The 23,667-nt window shown below is 34.5% G+C and overlaps 1 protein-coding gene across 1 annotated transcript; it reads left to right on the forward strand.

Annotated features, from left to right (window-relative positions):
- The first annotated feature begins 12,591 nt into the window (after positions 1–12,591).
- Positions 12,592–22,106, forward strand: LOC143573791 (purple acid phosphatase 8-like). Its single transcript, XM_077058593.1, has 7 exons — positions 12,592–12,823; positions 18,174–18,330; positions 18,417–18,524; positions 20,230–20,354; positions 21,191–21,319; positions 21,573–21,640; positions 21,721–22,106. The coding sequence occupies exons 1-7, from the start codon at positions 12,629–12,631 to the stop codon at positions 21,932–21,934; spliced, it is 996 nt and encodes a 331-aa protein (XP_076914708.1). The 5' UTR covers positions 12,592–12,628; the 3' UTR covers positions 21,935–22,106.
- The last annotated feature ends 1,561 nt before the right edge of the window (positions 22,107–23,667 follow it).

Consider the following 23,667-nt stretch of genomic DNA (forward strand, 5'->3'; position numbering starts at 1 on the left):
TAATCATTGGGAATGTGGTGTTTTGAAGGGAGCGTTTTTGCATATGAGATGTGCGGCTCATATTTTGAACCTAGTTGTTAAAGATGGGCTTACTAATCTGACTTTACCAATCAAAAAAATTCGTGCTTTGGTAAAATATGTGAGGTCTTCACCTGCTAGACTTCAAAAATTTCAAACTTGTGTTGAAGAAGAGAAAATAGAAAGCAGGGGTTTAGTGTGTTTGGATGTTGATACCAGGTGGAACTCCACTTATTTGATGCTAGAATCTGCTGTTAAATTCAAAAAAGCATTTTCTAACTTACTATTAAAGGATTCTAGTTGTGAGAAAGAGATGAGGAAGTGTGAGGGTGGTTTAATTCATGAGGATGATTGAATTAGTGTTACTAGCTTGTTGCCTTTCTTGAAGATATTTTATGAAGCTACGTTATGATTTTCAGGTTCCCGTTATGTAACCTCCAATGCTTATGTGCATGATATATTTGGAGTTGGCACTGTGATTGATGGTTGCACTACCAATCAAGATAGTTCAATTCGTTCAATGGCATTTAGTATGAAACAAAAATATATCAAGTATTGGGGGAATGTGCTTAAGCTTAATCAGTTTTTATTTATTGTCGTGGTTCTTGATCCAAGACGAAAATGGCAATATATTAAATGGCAATATATTAAATGGCTTGTTGAAGAAAATTTTGTAGATGCGAGTATCATCAATACTCTAGACCGGAACTTGAAGGCTTTGTTTGAACTTTATGAGAATTCTATGCCCAAAAAACAAAAGGGTGTTGAGGCATCATCATCATCTAAAACTTCTATTCCTAGTATGGCATCCAGTGACAATCAAACAACAATGGACATTGATGAAATTATGAGCAAGCGGTTTGAAATAGCAATGGGAAGTTTAGAAACATCTATGAAAAAATCTGAGTTAGAAAAATATCTTGGGGAAGATCGGGAACCTAAAGACTCACGATTCGACATATTACAATGGTGGAAAGTTCAACAATGTCGATATCCCGTTCTTGCTAGGATGGCTCGAGATATTCTTGCAATTCTCGTTTCTACGGTTGCCTCTGAATCGGCTTTTAGCATCGGGGACGAGTGCTTGATAGTTTCAGAACTTCCTTAACCACAAGAATGGTGGAAGCATTGGTATGCACACAAGACTGGTTGCGTGCTTCTAATAATCCAATTTTGATTGAAGATACCGTTTTTGATATCGAAAGCTTGGAAGAAGGTTGTAATAAGTAATTATTTGCTTTACTTTTGTACATATGCATATTTAATGTTGATGTATGTTTTTTCTTCGTATTATATTGTAGGCATGAAGGAGTTAACATTGGAACAACCCACCATTATCATAGATGAAACAGTTGATGAAATAATCGAGCCAGCTTAAGGTATTTTTTTCTATAAATTAATAATATCTATACAATTATTTGTGTTACTAAATTAGAAATAGTTTTGCTTTGTTAACTTGTTATTTCTATTGATTTATGTTATACCACATTGCAGGTTTACAAGGGTTGGATAATGGATGTTCACACGAGCTTATGGTTGGATTTATCATTTTTAAATGTTTAATCGTTGGCGAACTACTTTCGAATTTATCTTAGAATTTGTTTTGGATGTTTTTGGTTGTTTTGTTTAAGTTTGAATTTATCTTTGAATGTTTTTTTTATCTCAATGTTGGAAACTTGAAAAATCAAGCATAGGTTTAATTTTAATATATGCATAAACAAATTTTTTTTTTAATTTGGATTATCTGTTTCAATAACCGAATCCGTATCCGAAATTTCGGATATCCAATTTTCGGATATCCAAAATTTCGGATATCAATATTCATTATCCGAACTTTTCGAATATCCGAAAACCGGATAATCCAGTCTTGAACACCCCTACCACCATCCCCATCCACCGTTGACTATTTGCCATCACTAGCTCTCCACCAACGACATCATCGGGACCTTTGTTTCCCGCTACCGTTCTCCCATCGTCGTTATCGTCAACACACCAACACTCCCTTGTTCGTAGTCTCACATTTGTCGAGAAATCGAACGAGGCACCAGTTAAAATTGGGGATCTGAGGAAGATTCAAATATTGGAGATCCAAAAAAGATGATGGGAATTTAACCGCCGTCGCTAATATGGAGTTTAACCACCGTCACTCATTTCCGATTTGGTATGATTTTGGTTGTGATACCCAATTTCATTTTAAGAATGAGCTAGGTTTAGGAACCAAAAGAATGTTCATTAATCACACTTATAATTTATTAACACCTTCTAGATTATATACGAAACTTCAAAGGGAACAAAGGGGAGGGAAATTGAATGTAATTTGCTATGGTGGTAGATACAAAGAGAGAGGTTATAGATTTTGTCTATATTTTTCTTCGGAATTTGATTGAAAAAGAAGATAGATAGAGATACTTTTTCTATAATTACGGAAAGGACGATGGTGGGTGAATGTTTTTGAGGACGATGGGGCGGCTGGAAGATATGGTGGATGTGGGTGTTGGTGTAGATGTGGGGTAGAGTTAGGTTAGGGATGCAGATAATGTTTGCTAGAGATGGGACTTCATTTATTTAATATTAGGCTGAGGGGTGTGGGGGGCTTTAATGGGGGCTTCAACCAATAATATTATGACGTGTGACAAAGAGAGAGAAACTAGATAAGGGGGGTGTTGGAGCCCCCGTTGGAGCCCCTGGCCCTGGTGTGGAGGGGCTCCAGCAGAGGCTCCAGCGAAATTTTTTTTTATTTTTTTATAAATATATTCAAACAACGTATTATTAAAAAAACTCAAACATTATTAAAAAAAACACACATTAATAAAAAAACACATTAATATTTAAAAATAAAATAAAAATTAAAGTACTAAAAAAACATTATTCTTATTCTTCGGCTTGGTCTTCTTCGATCAACCACTTTCGGATACGTTCCTTTTGCTTTTCCATTAGCATTTGATCGACCGGATTTAGGTTACTGAAGTCTCTAGTAAGGAAGTCCAAATCTCTCATTCGACTTTTTTCCTTTTTGTCATTAGAGACCACCTCCATGGTTTTGTTGAATTTATTGAGGGATTCAACAAGATTGACGATGTTTACGGCTTCCCCCTCAGCCGGTTTTTTCCCCTAGGCGTCCCTTCCCAATGGCCGCCTCCTCGGCGGTGAAGACGTTTCCTCCTCCGCAATGTTTAGGTCGAATCCAACGCGGCAATCCGACCCGGTTGAAGTGCTATACGCTCCAGACGAACTAGTTTTAGTCTGTTTCGCCCTTACTTCCGCATCAAAGTCCGGCGCCACCAGCTCAACCCACTTGGAACATCTTTTCAACCTCTCCCACAACAATAAATCGTCCCACGTCTTCACCATCCCATACCTCCGCAAACACTCCTGCTTCCACTCTTCGACCGTGAAATTGTAAACCGCCAAATCATCATTGCCACTTGGTCTCATACGACCGCTGTTCCTGTTGAAAAGATTAGTAAAAAAGCCGACAAATTTTCTGATTTCGGACCACCGACCCGAAATCATATCGGCATTCCGCTCTGTACTCCCAACGAGCATGTAGAACGTCTCCCTAACCTTTGTCCAAAAAATCTTGCTCTTTTGGTAGTCGGCTGCAAAATGAATAAATAAATTAGATTTCCATTTAACTTTTATATTTAACTTTTTTATTAAAAATCATTTTTAAAAACGTTAAAACAATTACCGCAACGCCGATCCTCAGAAATGACTATCCAAGCCCGACACAAGGCTTCCTTCTCATCCGATGACCACGGAGTGGCTTTCCGTTTCGTCCTCGGAGTCGAAGCCGGTCCCGACCCGTCCGTTGCAAGTTGTTTTTTCCGGTGGACGCGTCTTTTTGGTCCCGTAGCTTCACCGTGTGATTCTTGTGTCTCCGGAACAACAAAGTTAGGAGACGGTTGTGTGCTGGATGGTTGAAAGCCGGATGATTCTTGCAGCTCCGAATAAAACATCGGTTGGTGCGGTGACGACCATAAATCGTCGTCAATATAATCTGAATCAAGGTTTGGGTACCAATTTCCAGCCATTTTTTTTAAAAAAAAGTTGAGAAGATGAATTGATTTTGGGTGAAGGTTTGAAGTTGTGGTATAAAAATGGGTGAAATGGGGTATTATATAGGAAATTTTTTTTTTAATTTAATAAGAGCCCAACGGCTCTTTTTCTAAAATTCAACAAGCTCCTCTCTCTCTTCTCCCGCTAACAGGCTCACGCCTGCATGGATTTTCGCGTTAGCGCCTCGTTAGCGCCCCCGTTAGCGCCCCGGTGGTGTGGTGTTAGTGCCTGGGGGCGCGAGCGGAGGGGCTCTATCGCCCCCGTTGAAGCCCCACACCCCTCAGCCTTATGTAAATGTATGTTTTTTTTTTCATTTTTTATCATTTATTACTATTAAGGTGTCAAGATTACCTATATGCCCTCACATGATTGGTAAATGCCATGACTTAACTGAGAAACTTAACATCCGTTGGTGTAAAGGACAAATATCGAGTTAAACATGCAAATAAAGGATAAAGAGTGAAATTCATTTTTGTAAAGGACCCATTCCGTAATTTAGATAATTTCAAATGACAAAAATTGTAATTTTTTCTAAAAGAAAAAAAAGTAATAGAATTGTTACAGCATAAGTATAAGACTTCATAACAATTCAAAGTCAGCATATATATATCTCTAGTTAGGGTTAAAGATACGCACACAAAAGCAATAAAGCGTGTCCTGATGTAAACTCTTAAGACACTTGGGTTTAAATAGAAAAAAGAAACTCACTTTTGCATCGCGATGAATACCTCGCGTAGTATAGTTGCAATAACAAGTTCCTCAAAACCCTCAGGATGTGAAGACTTCAAAACATAGAGGCAAGAACCACCAGGCATATAAGGCATGACAAACCATACATCATGGTCATTTACAAACGAACAATGTGATTTGAGAACATTAGTCACAATTATATTCATCTACTTTCACTATAAAATGGATTTTGGCTCATTTGGTTTCGGTAAGCATCAGGTGCACTGATCTCCAATAATATGTTATCAAAAGGCATCATTTTCAGAAACTTATTCGCCTTACTTTCTTTTATCCCATCTATTAAAAAAACACAGTCAGAGTTAGAATACATACATTATAGATGCTGATATTTGTAAAATACTTCAAATTAACTATAGTTAACATTTTCTACTTTTTAATCACTGCTTCAAAATAAGATGATAAAAAAAACACACACAACTTAACAATCTAAACCGCATGAACTAACCCATTTGTGAGATTTGTAATCCCTATTTATAACCAAACAAAATCAGTATACAATTAACTATGCTCTATGCACCAATAAAAAAAATTCAAAAAACAAAGCAAATTAGAAAAGAATATCAAAAAAACATCAACAGGCTGAGTTATTGACATTAACTTAACATTTTTATAAAAAAAAATCATCTAGAATTATAACGTGCAAAGGAAGTAAGTTATCGTAAATCAATGCATGCATGCATACAAGATCTCACCAGCAATCTCGCTTAATCAATTATCGATCCACAATTTCCACCATTGATTTCCATTTCAAACCAAACCACATAAATTCAAACCCAATTCAATCCTCTTATTACCACCCCCAATTCCTTCAACTCAGACTACTAAACAGATGATCATCTAACTTTCTTCTTATTATCCATTCACTACACAACTTCACTATGAGTTATTAGTACATATATTATTCATAGACTAACTTAAAAAAAGACTAAAACAATCCTTGTTTTTTCACTCTATAACTGCATTCAACTGCCATTGTATATAATAAACTAATTACGCATGACGAATCGAGAATTAATGAAATACCTGTGGTAGAACAGATTCAGGCCTCAAATTTGCTAAAAACTTTTAAGACGTGCACGAAGCTGAAGCAATACGGCCTCGGGCTTCAAATGTTTGTCATTTTTATCCCATTTATACCTTGAAAACATTTATAAAACATGAAAATGAAACACCAAAGATAGATGAGAAAAATCCATGTTTTCTTATCACATATTTATGTAAGCTGAAAATCAAAATGATAAAAAAAAAATAGAATGAGTATGTATGACCAACCCGCCAATAGCACCAAGGAGAACGACATGAGAATTTTCGGCGGCGGAGAGAATTTCCTCGGGCAAGGGAACACCGGTCAAATCTAAGGCAGCTCCTCCCATAGGCATCTCCTAGAACTTAAATTCAAGCCCTAAAACAAACAAACAGAGAAAGAAAATCACATACCAACACACAAATCAATAGCAATCCGTGTGTGTATCTTCTTATCAAATTAGTCGATTGATTGAAACATGTTCAATTCAAACCCATTTGGATAGCATACATCAGCTACAAAAAAATATGCAGAAAAGAATAAGATATTTGAATTAAATTATAAAACCTGCTCGAGGATTGACATCCACCTTTAAAGGATTTTTTCCAACCCAAGTTGTCACAGGCATCAACTACTTATTTAAGTATTAAAAATTAAAATATGTAGAAAGAAAATAAATGATACAGACGAAAACAAATGAAAAGCAGTTATCTTTGAGCCATTGTTTGGTGTGATTTCAACCATAAAGGGAGCCTAAAGTATCGAATCCAACAAAATAAATAATTACAACATATAAATTAAATGTTGAAGTGGTTAAAATAAATAATCAAATCGTATATCATTATTTGTTAATCAAATCATACAGCCAAAACCACGGCCCTCCATAAACACAACCAATGATCAAAGTACAAAAACACATAGCAAGAGAATGAAATTGGTACTCTACACCATCCACTTGAGCCAAAATAATGGTCGCAATTTACAAATAATATGTTGAAATAGACGACATACCAGTAAGGAACTCGCCGAAGGCAAGGTACAAATTGTGAATCGCCGGCGGAGAGTGCAAGACCATCTAACAGCACCGATTAGGTTTCTTGAAAAATAAAAGGAGGAAGCAGTGTAAAGAAACTGATTTCACCTCTGTGGAAGCTGTATTTTATTTTGATCAAACAAAGAAAGAGAAACGCCAACGATGATGATGATGAAGAAGGAGAGGGGCGATGGAGTTGTGAAGAGAGATTAGAGTTTCAGAGGATAGTTTGATCTGATACGAACCCATTAGTAAACCCATGACCTGCGAATTTTAAAGCTTAAACGGGTCAAACCAGGTTAAATCAATTAGAGGTTTTCATTCAGAAATGATGAATCATAATGCTAAGCTTTGTTTAAAGTGTAGACAAAGAAACTCGGGACCAATGGGAAGACGTGTAGAATCATTTCAGTGGAAGAAGTCAGACTCATGAGGCAACCGTTAGTACCGCTTATCATAATATGTACGCGGCTTGGGGGGGGGGGGGGGGGGTGGACACTGAAAAAAAGGTGCATTTTTAAAAAAAGTACAAAATAACCATGTTTTGATATATTTATACGTTAGTGTTCATTTATGTATTTATTATAAGTTTTAAAAAATGAATCATCGAAAAACTTTAAGCACATGCTTTTTATCGTCTTGCAATGTGCCAGATTCCCAGGAAATACTTTGCTAAGACATCGAATTTTTTTTTAAAGTCTAAACGATGTCGTTCACTCAAAGACATCGATTCGGCCATTACTGGACCTTTCTTATATCGCTATTGGCCCGAATATATCATTATTAGCAAGCGGGCTGTGTTGTAGTTTATGTGTTAGGTTGTTAGCGTTTTAGGTGAGCTACAAATTTTCATGTGGGCAAATGCATGTGTGATATCTAGATTCTAGTGTGTATACTTGTTAGAATGTCTAGTACGTTATAACGTTAACGATCTTCAATGCATTTGTCTTGTGTATGTGTCTGTGTACATGCCGTATGTATTTCTTTGGGTATGTATCCGTATGTTCTTGTAAAGATCTTTTGTCACATATAGCGAATATAATTTTTTCAAAGCGGGTATAACTTTAAATTGTTTTAGGAGTAATTTTTTGAAAGAGTAGATTTTATAAAGAACTTGTCATTATATGATGTTTCATATAAAGATGGAATATGTGCTTATGTTAAATACAATTCAAGGATGATAATGATAATGAAGCAATGCTTGAAGGAAAAGATGATTGAACTTAAAAGACCAAAATAAAACGATTTGTCATTCTTTTTGAACTTTAGGTTCACCTTGGTTAGGTTAGGTCAGTTACACAAGTTAATCAGAGCCGATGAGCTTTAGCTCAACTACCATGGAGGGGAATTAAAGATTTAGGCCGGAGACCGCAGGGTCTCATGAAGTTCGAATCTAATCCCAACCGGGTTTTACCGCAGTGGACCTCCGGGCGACGGGTAATCCCCAGAACAGGAGATGGTGGGCAATTGGGCTACCCAACGCTGTCTGTGATCACGAGCATATGAGATCACCTTTTTATTATTGAGTTACTCTGAATAGACATGCTTTATTAGTTGGTCATTAAAAAAAGGGGGCAAGTAAGTGAGAGTACTATTACGTTTACATGTATTATACAGTAATTTACATTTACGGAGTATAATTTGTCATTACTTTTTGACTTTTGATAATGACTTTACACAAACACCACACCCAAAAGCAGAGAAACATATTTGCATCACGATGTGTTAATATCATATTTAAAACAAAACTGATTAAATGCAAGAGTATAATCTATGACCTAATTTTTTATTAATTAATGTGAACGTATCATCAAGTTTTTTTATAGTAAGAGTTCAAAGATAAATACTAGTTAAACAATAATCAAAAGTGTTTTACAAAGATGATTAACTAAATAGGTAAACAAATGAAAAAGGTTAAAGGCCTAATTAATAACTATTCTACTCATACTCCTAAACTACTCTAAAAGAAAATCTATACTCGTGCTATATGTTTGAACTATAGTCTTTACTCAAAAGACAAAGCTTTATCGTCCAGCCAAGGCTAGAATGACAATTACTATGATATTGCCGTTAAAAGAAAAAGAAAAAAAAATGGCTCGGGTGTCAAGCACTAGAGGTGACTAGATAAGTGCTGCAAAGGATTAATATACTATATTAATAGGGCTATTCACACAAAAGCAAACACCAGATAAATTTTCATCAAATACTTAAAAAAGGTAATAAAAAAGACACCTATGAATTCTTGATTGCTACATGTTTGTCACCATCATAAAGAAAGAAAGCATATTGAGGGGATATAGTGATAAACTAATATAAAGCAAACAAAACTACTACTTTGAGAATGGCCATGATGAAACCTACTCAGTCTTATGGACTGAAACCTATATATAACTAACATTAATATATGGACATCAAATATAAGTAACATTACGGACTAAAACCATTACAAGAAATGTGACATCTGTTATATATACAACAAATATGAGGTGTGGTAACTTTTGTAATAAGTTCTTATTTTTGAACTGTAACTTTAACTATGTGGAATTATGTCACTTATTTAAAGTTATGACTGTTTGCAATCAACAACATATATCTTGTCTTTAGGTTGCAATCAAACGACTATATATGTAATTATAACCTACATATAACTAACATAACAAAAATGTAGCATGAAATCCACATGGTGTGTTTTATGGCTTGTCTTTTTCCAACCCTATGGTCCTCTAACATGAAATCCACATGGTGTGTTTTATGGCTTGTCTTTTTCCAACCCTATGGTCCTCTAAGCTTCATTTTACGTTCATACCACAATTACAATTGAGCCCCGGACATCAAAGATAATTAGATATCAAACTCATCTTTTACATGTAAAAACTATCTTAAATATATGAATTCTTAGATTATTAAAATATGTATGATTTTCAACGAAACTTAAAATATTTAGTTTTTTTAATATTGTAGTTCTGAAAATTTATAACTTATTATTGTTAGAGTAAATGTGTTAAAAGTTCTAAAAGTTTTTTTTTCTATTATTTGTTTCTAACTTAAGTTTTTTTTTTTTTTCCGAACAGCAACTTTCATTAAACAAGCCAAACTAGCAAGAAGCTAAGGCCGACAAAACAACACAACAAAAGGAAACGCTTAGAAAGAAAAATTACACCATTCTCTCCAAGATAAGTTTTTGAACGACGATCTGTTCTTTATCCAAAGAAACGCCAAAGATTTAACGTCTTCAATCACCTTATCAACCGAGCTCTCCTTATTTTCAAAGATAGTTTGGTTCCTTGCTTTCCATATGCACCAACATGTAGTCATAATAATACCTTGTAAAACCTTTTTCTTTTTGTTGTAAAGAGTTGTTTTGTGAATTATAAGAAGATCACGAACCACGAATGCGAAAATGGGAGGAATCTTACACCAAGAGCCAATACACTGCCAAACGCGATTTGCCATTTGACACGAGAGAAGCAAGTGATTTGCATTTTCCGGGCCTTCCTCACAGAATGAGCAGATGGTCGTGTTGACTGGAATGTTTCTAAAAGCAAGAACTTCCCGAGTCGGTATCCGGTCCATCTCAGCTTTCCACATGAAAATATTTATTTTTTTTGGATCCAATTGTTCCAACCCATTACAAATGAACCATTTAAACCAAAAGTATTAAACAAAACCTTTTTCATAGACGCCACCGAAAACTTTCCCGAAGGGTCAGCAAACCCATTTGTCTAGTTGATCCGAAAGATTTACATGTTGTAGTAAAATTTTTAAATCAACCAATTCATTTCTTTCATCCCCGCTCAAAGACTTTCTTTTCCATTTCCACTTCCAATAATGAATCCTCTCGTCAAAGCAATCCACAACATAACAATTTTTATAGCCCGCATTAGCACAAATGTTTGGAAAAGCATCCTTGAGAGGTTCTGATATCAACCACGTGTCTATCCAGAACCTTATTCTTCTATCATTACCAAGATTACCTTTAATAAGATTACCAAGTTTTAGACTTGAAATAGCCAAATGGTTCTCCAACTTTACAATTGTCTTCTAAACCTTGGTTAAGCGCTTAGTATGAGGAAGAATTAGCCAAGATCTAATTGAGCTATGAATTACATTAATATAAGTAAAGATCTAACAAGAAGCTAGGAATTACACTAAGAAAATTAAAATACAACATTAAACAAACATTAATAATTCTACTCCAAATAATCAAATTTGGCTCGATTCTTTATTCAAAGAATGGCATATGCAGCCTTGACGTCTTCTCCGCGTGCTTCTTGTGGTTATTAAAGCATCTATCGCCCGCTTCCTCCAAATTAGGCCTGTAAACGAACCGAGCGTTCGGCGAACTATCGTGAATCGTTCGGCTGGAAGTTTGTTTATGTTCGTTTATTTAATAAATGAACGAACATGAACAAAAAAATTGTGTTCGTTTAATTAAACGAACGAACATGAACACATGTTCCGTTCGTTCATCTATGTTCATGAACGTTCGTTTATGTTCGTTTATGTCTGATTATTTATGTTCATTTATGTATTAATATTAATATAAAATAATTAAATATTATATGGATATGTTATCTGCTTAAAGGTTTTATATTTGTTAATTTGTGTTCATTTAAGTGTTTTTATTTAATTCGTTTATATTTGTGTTCATTTACGTTTGTTCATACATGTTCGTTTATCTTTATTTAGTTATGTTAGTTTAGATTTAAACAAACGAACACAAATGTCCATTTTTAAATAAACGAACATGAACATAAATATTTGTTCGATTAAGTGTCCGTGTTCTTTTAAAGTTAAATGAACCAGCACGAACATGCCCTGTTCGTGTTCATTCGATTCGTTTACGAGCTTTCATTATTCACATTGATGAATACATCGGTCTCAATCTCTAGGCTCTACCGATTTTATTTGTGTTCGTTTGTGTTCCTGAACCGTTCATGAACACATTAATTTCCTTAATAAACGAACACGAACATAAAATCTCGTTCGATAAGTGTTCGTGAACCGTTCATGAACACATTATTTACTTAACGAACGAACATGAACAATGCATTGTTCGTGTTCGTTTGATTCGTTTACAGCCCTGCTCCAAATATACCAAAGAGTAATAATAATAATAATAATAATAATAATAATAATAATAATAATAATAATATGTTACACAACCCCATTTTCCGGTAAAATTTCGTTGCATTGAAGTTTTCCATTAATTGAGTATATAATTTGAACATGTGTATACACTTTCTCATTATTTTTCTTATGGGAGGTCGTGGATTGGAGTCGCGTTTGGATTTCATCCTAGGTTGGTGGGTTGGTCCATCATATTCTGTTCTTCAGATGAAACAATTATCGATTCTATAGGGTGATCCCGAGTGTATGGACCTTTATTGTTAAAAAAAAGTTATGTATATATTTTTCTATCTTAAATAGTTATAATTATTAGCATTCATTTCTGACCATTACAACTTAATGGCTCACTTTGTTATGACAAGTTTATTGCCCCAACAAAGTTTGTATACATGCAGAACTTAAAATTGATAGCCAATGACACGTAACGACACCACCCCAAAGACTATTTTTGACCTCAAGGACTAGAACTGTCAGTATCAATATCTTTAGGGACTAAACTTGTAAATCCAGTTTTCTTTAATATAACGTAAGTAATCTATTTAAGAATCTTCACACTCCAAACAAGTCAATTATTCTCTCAAATACAGCCACACAAACTTACAACACCGGAGACTATGGCCATGAAGAATATCATAAACCACACCATCATTTTTTTGGCTGTTTACGCGGTCATGACGACCGTTCATGTGGCGTCAGTGCTTCAACGATTCGATCATTTTCCGACGAAAGCCGATGGGTCTCTTGACATTTTGGCGATTGGTGACTGGGGTAGGAGAGGCTTGTACAACCAAACTCATGTTGCTTTTCAGGTAAGTTTGCATATTATTAATATTAAATATATGTTTGTGTAGAATATATTGGCCGTTATAATTTACCAATCAAATATATTATTACGTACGTTGTTTGGCATCAACCAACTTTATAACAGCTGTCACTTGCCTTAAATGAAAACTATAGATACATACCTAATAGATACATATATGTTGAGTGGGAGTGAGACTGGCGGAATATTTGTGTTCATTTATGTAAATATGTTTCTAAGATAAACGTTTGCAACTTTGCATCCTATAAGAGCATTCTCAGTCTAGTCTCTATATTTTTGTGAGAGGGATTTTAATAAATTATATGGTATGGTTATAAGTGGTTGTGAGTAGAGGTGCACAAATCGGGTATTAAAAAAACCGGGTTCGGGTATGGAACCGGATACGGGTATGGAACCGGGTACGGGTATGACCGGGTATTGGAAAATCGGGTATTAGTAATAACCGGGTTGGGTTCGGGTCCGGGTATTGGCATGAAAAACCATACCCTATGTACCGGGTCCGAGTCGGGTATTGAACAGGGTTTTCAATACCTGGGTATTTGAATACCCTATTTTCGGGTATTGAAAAAACCCATTTTTCGGGTATTTGAATACCCTATTTCTAGGTATTAAAACAGCTAATTTTCTACAGCATTCTTCTGTTAACGGGCCTACTTGTTTTTTTATTATAACTCCATTTTTTTGTATACAAACTTAAAAGTTCATTCAAATATATGTAAATAACTAAACAATGATATAAAAAAACATATATTTTATGTGTTTTAAATTGTTGTTTGATATATCAAAATATGTTGCTCTAAACAAAATATTTATATCAAATATGTGATTCAAAAAAGATCCGTTGAAGAACGGCTATAGATCTGTGGGTAGCCACACAACCATTGTCAAGTGTCACACAGACAGATGTGCACAAACACTAATATTAGGTATGCAAAAAAATCCAGTTCGGGTATGCAAAAAACCTGGGTTTCGGGTATAACTAGAACCGGGTTTCAGGTATTATCGGGTTTATATCGGGTACGGGTTCGGGTTCGGGTTTCAGCACTGAAAGTCATACCCTATCCGTACCCTACGGGTAGGGTCGGGTTCGGGTATAAAAAACCCGGGTTTAAAAAAAACCGGTTCCATGTTTTTTTTCGGGTCCGGTTCCAGGTTTCAGCATTGAAAGTCATACCCTATCCGTACCCTACGGGTAGGGTCGGGTTCGGGTATAAAAAACCCGGGTTTAAAAAAAACCGGTTCCAGGTTTTTTTTCGGGTCCAGTTCCGGGTTCGGGTTTTTTGTGCACCACTGGTTGTGAGTAGATGAGAGAGAAAATGTTACATGAGAAAGTTAAATTTGGGGTTTCACTATTCACACCGTATAATTTTTTAATATTTTCTGAACGTGGTTGTGAGTGAATGAGAGAGAAAAGGTAATGATAAAGGTATAAAAATATTATTTAATTGAACAACAAAGAGAAAATATAGTAATTTTTAATATAATTATATAATATATATAAATATATGGTAGGGAATAGACTAGGAATACTCTAATTGAGCTAAACGCGTCGTGTGAATGACCCTCTCTGAAAAAAAAAATTGATTTGTGTTTCTTTCCCTGAATAATAGGCGTTCATTTCAATACCAATGTCTTTTGGTTTAATTGTCCTACAGAAGACTGTTAAATAATTGTCGGTTTATCATCTCATTAAATTATCAATGCACTACACACAAATAATTTAAGCGGTTATATTAGTTCTTGATACATTCTAAAAAAGCACGTCCCTATAGGTATGTAATATGTTCACTTAAGAACCAATATTATTTTGAAAACAGCATACAAAATATTATATTCTGCCTAATAACATAAAGATTAACGAGAACAAACCAATGATAATCACATATGGAGTCTCTTTCATGGCCTAAGAGTTATCGGTTAGAAAACAAATAGATATATGATTTGTCGTAATGTATTAATAATGGAATGCAAGAGGGGTAGAGATTAGGTGTTTTTTCGCTAAAGAATATATCTTTTTGTCTTTATTAATAATAATAAGATAAGATTATACGTCCAAATGAAAGCAAGCTATACGAAATTAAATAAACGTAGATATTTCAACAATCGACTTTAAATTACGTGTGTATTTATACAATCCGTGGCATCTTATTCAACATGAACATAACTTTTTTCGAATTAATATTTTAAAGTTGTATATACGTTTATTATTTTTGTTTTGTTGCATAAATAATTAAAACCGTTTAAACCGAAATAAGTAATGACGCGACCTCACATTAGACGTATAATCTAGATATCTTGAATTTGAATTTAAGTATCATACACGATTTACTCGATCTGTCAAAGTTGAAACATTTTTAACAAATTTTCTATTTAAAAACTTCTATTTTAGTTAAGTTGCTAGCTTGTGTTAATATCTTTGCTCATATCATATCAATCTGTATTTAAACGTTACGGTACTTCTTAACTTATGGCTGGTAAAAATATTATAAAAATTAATTAAAAATCTTATTATTTAGTTATTGCATCAATGTTGCAACTTGCAAGAAACGAATATATGAGATCTCAAGGAACGTTCAGTATCAATAGAAAGCATATTCTTTGTAATAATAACAAAGCCAACCACCACACCGGAATATGCTTTTCTTTATTCTTATGCTAGTATATGTACTCAATCCTCAATTATTAGGCTGAGGGGTGTGGAGCGTGAGAGGGGGCGCGTGAGCCCATCCGCTCGCGCCCCGGGGCGCGAGCACCACACCACCGAGGCGCGAGAGGGGCGCGAGCACGCAGACCAAGGCAGGCGCAAGAGGGCTAGCGGGTGAAAGTGGGCGTAAAGTTGGCATGGGAATGCGTGAAGAGCCGTTGGGGCTTGAAATAGAGCCGTTGGCTCTTTATTAAAAAAAAAAAAAAATTTTTACTATAAAACCAATATCACATACCACCTGAAACCAATATCACATACCAATATCACATACCACACCCAAAACCCAAAATCACCCCATCTTCCAAACCTTTTTTTAAAAACATGGCTGGAAATTGGTACCCAAACCTAGATTCAGATTAAAAAAACCTTTACAAAATCCTATATAATACCCCTAAATCAACCCATTCAGATTAAAAATAATGTCGTCGTACTCGTCTGATTCCGACTCCTCCGAAGAGGATGATTTGCTTCTTCATGTGGGGGAGTTTTGACCGCAACCGTGGTCAATCTCTTGCAAAATCAAGCCCATCAACCCCGACTCCCGAGGGTTAGAGCACCACCTCGTGATCGTGATCGATCGGGTGCTAACGATACTTTGATGATGCATTATTTTAGCCCTCAACCGGTATACGCGGAGTCGGATTTTCGAACTCGTTTTCGAATGAGCAGGCAATTGTTCACGCGTATAGCGAGTGATTTAGAGGCACGGTATCCCTTTTTTCAACAAAGGGAGGATGCTAGGGGTCTTCCCGGTTTTACCCCTCTTCAAAAATGCACGGCTGCTATCCGTCAATTAGCGTACGGCATCTCGTCGGACGCTTTGGATGAGTATTTACAGATGTCGAAAAGGGTTGCACGTGAATCCCTTCATTTTTTCTGCCAAGGTAAAAAACATTATTTTTACTTTTTATTAAATATTTATTACATTTTGTAATATATATTGTACGTAGGAGTCATATCGACTTACGCTCGGAGATATCTGCGTAAACCTACAACGTATGACATCCAACGCATATATGAGGTGCACGCAGAAAAACATGGTTTTCCTGGGATGCTAGGTAGCATCGATTGTACGCATGTTGGATGGGCTATGTGTCCAACGGCCTGGCGAGGTCAGTTCCACCGTGGTGATCATGAAGGGCCGACCCTCATACTTGAGGCGGCGGTGTCACAGGATCTTTGGTTTTGGCATGCTTTTTTTGGTGTTGCTGGGTCAAATAACGACCTTAATGTTATCGATCAGTCACATTTGATCAACGACCTTATCGACGGGGTTGAACCACCTCAATCTTTTGTTGCAAATGGAGAACTCTTCAAGTACAGGTACTATCTGGTCGATGGTATTTACAACGAATGGGCTGTGTTAGTTCAAGCTTTTACAGATCCAATCGCCGACAAACGGAAGTATTTTACGAAGAAGCAAGAGTCTGCTAGAAAAGATATTGAAAGAGCTTTTGGAGCTATAAAAAACAATATTATGTTCTGGCGAACCCGATACGTTATTGGACTCGGGAGAGGATAATGGACGTCGTCTACACGTGTCTTATCCTACACAACATGACGTTAGAAGACGAGGGCAAAGCTATATGCCAAAACTACCAAGGTGACATTCCGCCACAACCGTCCACAATCAGTGATCAACAAAAACTTCATAACATAGCAAATATCAAGAGCCGTGAGATACACGGGGATCTTCGACATGAGTTGGTTGAACATTTGTGGGCGAGGCGACCAGATGATCTTGTATTAGATTAGTTTTATTATTAAATATTATTGTTTGTTTAATTTTTAGTATGTTTTTTTTTATTATGAATTTTCAAAAAAATGTGTGTTTTTTTAAATAATTTCTTGTTTTTTTAATAATACGTTTTTTTAATACATTTATAAAAAAATAAAAAAATAAACCGCTCGCGCCCCCTCTCGCGCCCCTCCACACCAGGGCCCGGGGCGCGAGCACCACAACCAACACCCATCTTATCAAGTTTCTCTCTCTGCCACACGTCACAATATTATTGGCTGGAGCCCCCACTCGCGCCCCCTCTCGCGCCCCCCACACCCCTCAGCCTTAGCTTTACCCTACCAAATTATTTGGTCCATATAATTCGTATAATACGAGGATATATATTATTATCATAACCAATAAAATTTCATAGATTTGTATTTCAAAAATATCAATAAAATTAATAAATACAAATAATTGACTAATATAACTATAAAGAAAAATCAAACTAATTACTAAATTAATCGAACGACTTATATTCTAACGGTATCAAGGGGTGTTATAAAAGTTTCTCAAGTAGTTAAAGGTTCGAGTGGCATATTAGACGATAATGTAACTTCAAGAGTAGTTTCAGAGTGTGTTACTTGGTCCTTAAAAAAATATTAACTCACCAATGCTAACATAATCAAAACAGCTTTTATAGAAGTGTATAAATAACTATATAGTACTTATGCACTTATATAAAAGCTGTTTTGAATTAGAGTAATTATTGTTACTCTAATGCTAACTTGAATTAGAGTAACTCACCAATGCTAACTTGAATTAGAGTAATTATTGTTACTTTGCCTTTTATTTTTGTAATTTTATTATTACATTTATAACTGACTGATCTAATTTTGCGTTATGATTAAGATGGGAAAAGCAGGAGAAAAAATAGACGTGGATTTCATTATATCCACCGGCGACAACTTTTACGAGGATGGACTAGCTGATGAAGAAGATTCAACATTCGAGGAGTCGTTTACTCAAGTATATACCGCAACCAGCTTGCAAAAACAATGGTACTCTGGTAAGATACTTATTGTGATCCACAAGCATAAGTACATATATGTTTTATTTGACACGTCTAATGCAGCTTATTTATTCATGTTGTAGTGTTGGGAAATCATGATTATAGGGGCAATGTCTTGGCGCAATTGAGTCCAATCCTAACACTAAAAGACAGTAAATGGCTTTGTCTTCGATCATTTATTGTAAATTCAGGTACATCATTACTTTAATATTTATAAACATAACAAGTACTACTTTATATAAGTGACTGAGTAATGCACAGTTGCACACGTGTAGGATTCAAATTAATATAATATATACAAAAATAAAAATAGCATGGATATGATTGAAAATAGTAATCACATGTGTGATGTGTCTGGGCTATTTTGTTTCATATTGTTTTAGTGTGTAACTTTTATATAAAAAAAATATTTCAAATTCACATTTAAGTTATGCAAAAGTGAACTAATCACAAACAAAGGTCAAGGTCTGATTCTTAAAATATAAAACTGAAAAGTAGTGATTACATCAAAATAGAAGCTAAAAGGACAACAAATTATGTCGATGCTTTTTTTTTAAATTATAAAACTCAATCTTTAAAAACTATATTGGCGAATCATAACATTACTTTCCATGACCCATTAAATTGCAAAACCGAATATTTTAATAATGTTTTAAAACTGTCCCCCACTTAAAAATTGGTAAAAAACAAATTACTCCTGAACTAATATGATTTTTATTTTAAAAGATATTTGTGATTATATAGTGTTTTAAACTAAAATAAATTGTTAACATGATATATATGAATGACTAGGTTTTATCCCCCGTTTTATAGAGTTTGTTTGTATTTTTCGTTTATAATATTTATATTTTTTTGGATTTAATTTTATTTATTATAAAAAAGTCAATAATATACTTAGGTCCTGTTCGTTTCAAGAATTTAAAAGGAATTCTAAGGAATGAGATTTTAAATCCTATGAATTGATATATTCGTTTCATTAAATGAAAGAATGGGAATGGAAACTAAATCCCATCAAATCCCACATTTCATGGGATTTTGAAACCCCAACTATTTTAAAGGATTGTTATGAAAAATAAAGGATTTTCTTATTATTAACAATAAAAACCCCTCCAAAAAAAATTCAAAAAAATTAATAAAAAAATCATAACTCAAAATATCAATCAAAAACGAAAAATGTAAAAAAACTAAAACGTTTCTGCCTTTGCCCTCGTTCTTCAAAAAAAAATCCGAGAATGAAGAAGATTCCAATTCCAATACATTAACCAACCAAACACATGATAGAGATTTTCAAACATTCCATCCCATTCCAATTCCAATTCCAAATCCTTTAAAAAAATTCCGTAAAACGAACGCGCCCTTAGAGTTTGATGATGAAATGGTTTTATAAATAAATTAGATGTTATAACCCTTTTGAAAGCTAGTTGGATTTGGTGAGACCCATGACTCGCTTATTTTTTTTACTATAAAATTGTTTCTTAATTATAAATAATATCTTTTTTTAAAAAATATATCTCTATTTTATAAGATTTTCATATAAAATATTTTGTGAGATTAATTTTTAATATAATGAGATGTTATAACCAATTTAAAGGTTATCTGGATTTGGTGAGACCCATACCTATGAATTCGGGTCAAGTACATGAGAAACCTTCATTTCTAAATAAATCAATCTTGTGATTTGAGAGAATGTAAAGAGGTTTCGCTTATATATATTTAAGATTTCAATCAAAATATTTTACTGAATTAGAAATTGCAAGATGCTTTAGAGTGAAACATCTCCACTTTATCTGATATCTATGTCTACTTTATTTTGGATCAACATTTGCACTACACGTAACATCTACCACTATCTAGTATTTATATTCATTTTGATATATGATGATAATGTTTAATCAGGAATTGTGGAGGTTTTCTTCATTGACACGACACCGTTTCAAGATCATTATTTCACGGAAAAGAAGCATGATTACGATTGGAGAGGTGTGCTTCCTAGAGAAGAATATGTATCAAATGTTTTAAAGGTATGAACAAGACGAATTCGATCTTGCCTGTCTAGTTTCTAGCTACTTGACACTTTATAAAATGCTATCGTTAAATAAACATTTTTATCGTCTAGTTACCAAACAAATACTTATTTTCTTTTCACGTGAAAAAATGGTTAATATGGCGCGGTTCGAGTCAAAACATGAAACACTCTTTTTTGTTATTATTTTAAAGTTTTAAAATTACTATATGCAATTGGTAACATGTTATATAACTTAAATTTGATTAGTGTACTCTTTGGAATCTAAATGAGAACATTATAACTTGGGTAAGAAGATTGGCATTTGCAAATAGAGGTGTAAAATAACCGGTTTGGGACCGGTTTTAGGCAAACCGAACCAAACCGGTTTGGGTTTAAAACTGGTTTCACTCAAACCGGATCCCAAACCGACCCAAACTGCCAGTCTCAGGACTGGTTCCCTTTAGATCTACCAAACCGGTTTTAAAACCCAACCAGTTTGGGGAAAACTGGTTAAAACCGGTTTATAAACCGGATCGAACCGACGTGACCAGGCCGGCCTCTCTTGCTTCTAAACCGGTTTATAAACCGAACCGGTTTGAGTCAAACCAGTTTTAACCAGCAGTTGACCAAACCGGTTCGATTTGGGTTTAAAATTGGTTTTGTACACCTCTATTTGCAAATTGCAATAAATTAATCAACTCAAAAATCAAAACCTCAAATAGCAAACATAGGCCCAGTTGTAAATTTGTTTGGGATTTTCTTTTTTACAATTGGATTTGGGCCTTAGAGGTCCAGTGTCAAAAACAAAAGAGTGCCATTCTGTCCAAGAATATGGGTTTGTTGTATATATAGGAGGTTGATATGGCCCTTGAAGAATCAAGTGCCACGTGGAAGATAGTGGTTGGTCACCATACAATTTTCAGTGCTGGATCTCATGGAAACACTCAGGAGCTTATTGACCAACTTTTACCTATCCTTGAGGTATGCATATGATCATCCATTCATCCCATTAAATTGGCATGTAGATTATACAAAACACGGTGATATAACTGCTTAACGCGCTCTCTTTATATCTTCCGTGATATATATTCAACAATACATACAAGTGAAATATACAACTATGTTGACCTCTTTTATAATTAAAACTAAATCCATCTAAACGTCGCCTTGAATATGTATATGAACATATATAAGTTTTTGTAATGCTAATTACAAACATTAAATATTTTTGAAGGCAAGGGAAGTAGATCTTTACATAAACGGACATGATCATTGCTTGCAACACATCAGCAGTCAAAATAGGTAACTTATACGAGTATTTCTTATTTTCCTCTTCTTCAGTTTAATTAACATTTAAAAATGAGATTAACATTCTCGTGCAGTCAACTCCAATTTCTAACAAGTGGAGGCGGGTCAAAGGCATGGCGAGGTGAGATCAACCAATGGAACCCGAATGAAATGAACTTGTACTATGATGGTCAGGGTTTCATGACACTCCGAGTAACCGAAGATGAAATAAGTGTGGCTTTCTATGATGTGTTTGGTGAAATCATCCACACTTGGAGTAACTCAAAGTACACACACATGGACTCATAAGAGAGTGAAAGATCTATAGATGGTTTACGTAATTATTTATTTAAGTGGATGTGATGGACTGATGGTGATATTGTATGATGAATGGGCATATTGAGGTTATAATAGCTACAAATAATTATTATAGCATATTTATACCATTTGAAACTGGCAGAAGCCCAGTTGTTGGGACTTGCACTGCACTGTTGTACATAGTGTTTGGGCCCATATAGGATTTGAGACGTATTGTTAATTCACGTATTCCATATCTATGATTTATATAAAAGTTTATTCTTGTTTAGCTTAAATTTTTTGAGTTTAAAATTATCAGCTAACTTCTGACTATTATATTAAAGCAATACATAATTTTCAGTTTTTTACATAGCATTTAACTAAGCTATCTGTATAGGATTCCACCTCAACAATTTTCAAAATTATAATTTACACCATAAGTTATTTAATTTTAATAATATTATTATTTATATAATTACTAACAAAGTTACAAATATAACTTTAAATGTTGTATTAAATGAGTTTTTATATATTTATGAATTATAAAATTTTATTTATCGCTATTTATATCTTATGAATCCATAAGGTGCGCTATTATGTCTATTATTAAATTTAATTTTTTTGTTGCAATTTTTTAATTACCCGTGTATTACACAGGCTGTATCCTAGTTTAAAATATAACATTCATCAGATTTGGGTACGTTCCTCAGGCTACTAGTCATGGAACCATTTTGCAGCCTTAAGGGTGATGTGAGCAGGGCCGGCTTAACGTGTTCAGAGGCCTAAACTTAAATAAAAATTTGAGGCCCTTTTTGAATGACGATTTTTTTACTTTCCATTTGACATTTTTCAAATCATACATATAAATCTAATCGCATGTCTTAAATGCTAAATAAACAAAATTAAGTTGTTTAAATAAGAAGACGAAGGGATAATTCTGGCCCAAATAAGTGTTCTTCACTATCGTTTTCTTTTATAATATTAAATCCTTAAATTTTCGATGGCCCTATGAATGTGGAGGTCCAAAGTGGTTGCCTTGCTTGGTTAACCCTAGAGCCGGTAGTGGATGTGACCACCCCTTAACGTCAATTACGTACACCGCGCTACGACATTATGGAGAAAGCAACAATATGGCAACGAGCATGATAACGAATACATGGTGGGTCCACCCAATAACAGCCAATCAAACTTTTTATTTCTTTGCTTCGTCCATCATCATAACAAGCTAGTTAATTGCCCACAACATCGTAGTTAACTGGTAAGCTAGTTAAAGTCATACTGCCTACATAGAAGCCTTTTAAACGTCTATGCTTTTATTTATTATTATTATAACGACTTTTAAGTGTATTTTGTTTTTCTCTTACAACTTTAAGATAAACTGTTTTATAAATTCCAAGTATGTTACTGTGAATTTGTGATTTGCGACCGTTGTGTAGAATCAAATGTTGCCACGTAGTGTGATGGGTGTTTGGTTGTATATTTCAATTATGGAGCAGGGGCCAAAGTAGAAAGATCTCGAACTCTCGTGAAGTGTAAGAAAATTGCAAATGAGTTCTCACTTTATTCCTCTCATCGTGTCTTGCAAATGAATGTTTAATATTGTAGTTCTGAAAATTTATAACTTATTTATTGTTAGAGTAAATGTGCTAAAAGTTCTAAAAGGGTTTTTTTTTATTTTTATTTTTATTATTTGTTTCTAACTTAAATATCATGCAATCGTTTAGTTTGAGGGTGAAAAAACACTA

Source organism: Bidens hawaiensis, unplaced genomic scaffold (assembly GCF_021521415.1).
Source record: "Bidens hawaiensis isolate Kalapana, Puna unplaced genomic scaffold, B.hawaiensis_p1.1 tig00001382_1, whole genome shotgun sequence".
Taxonomy (NCBI): Eukaryota; Viridiplantae; Streptophyta; class Magnoliopsida; order Asterales; family Asteraceae; genus Bidens; species Bidens hawaiensis.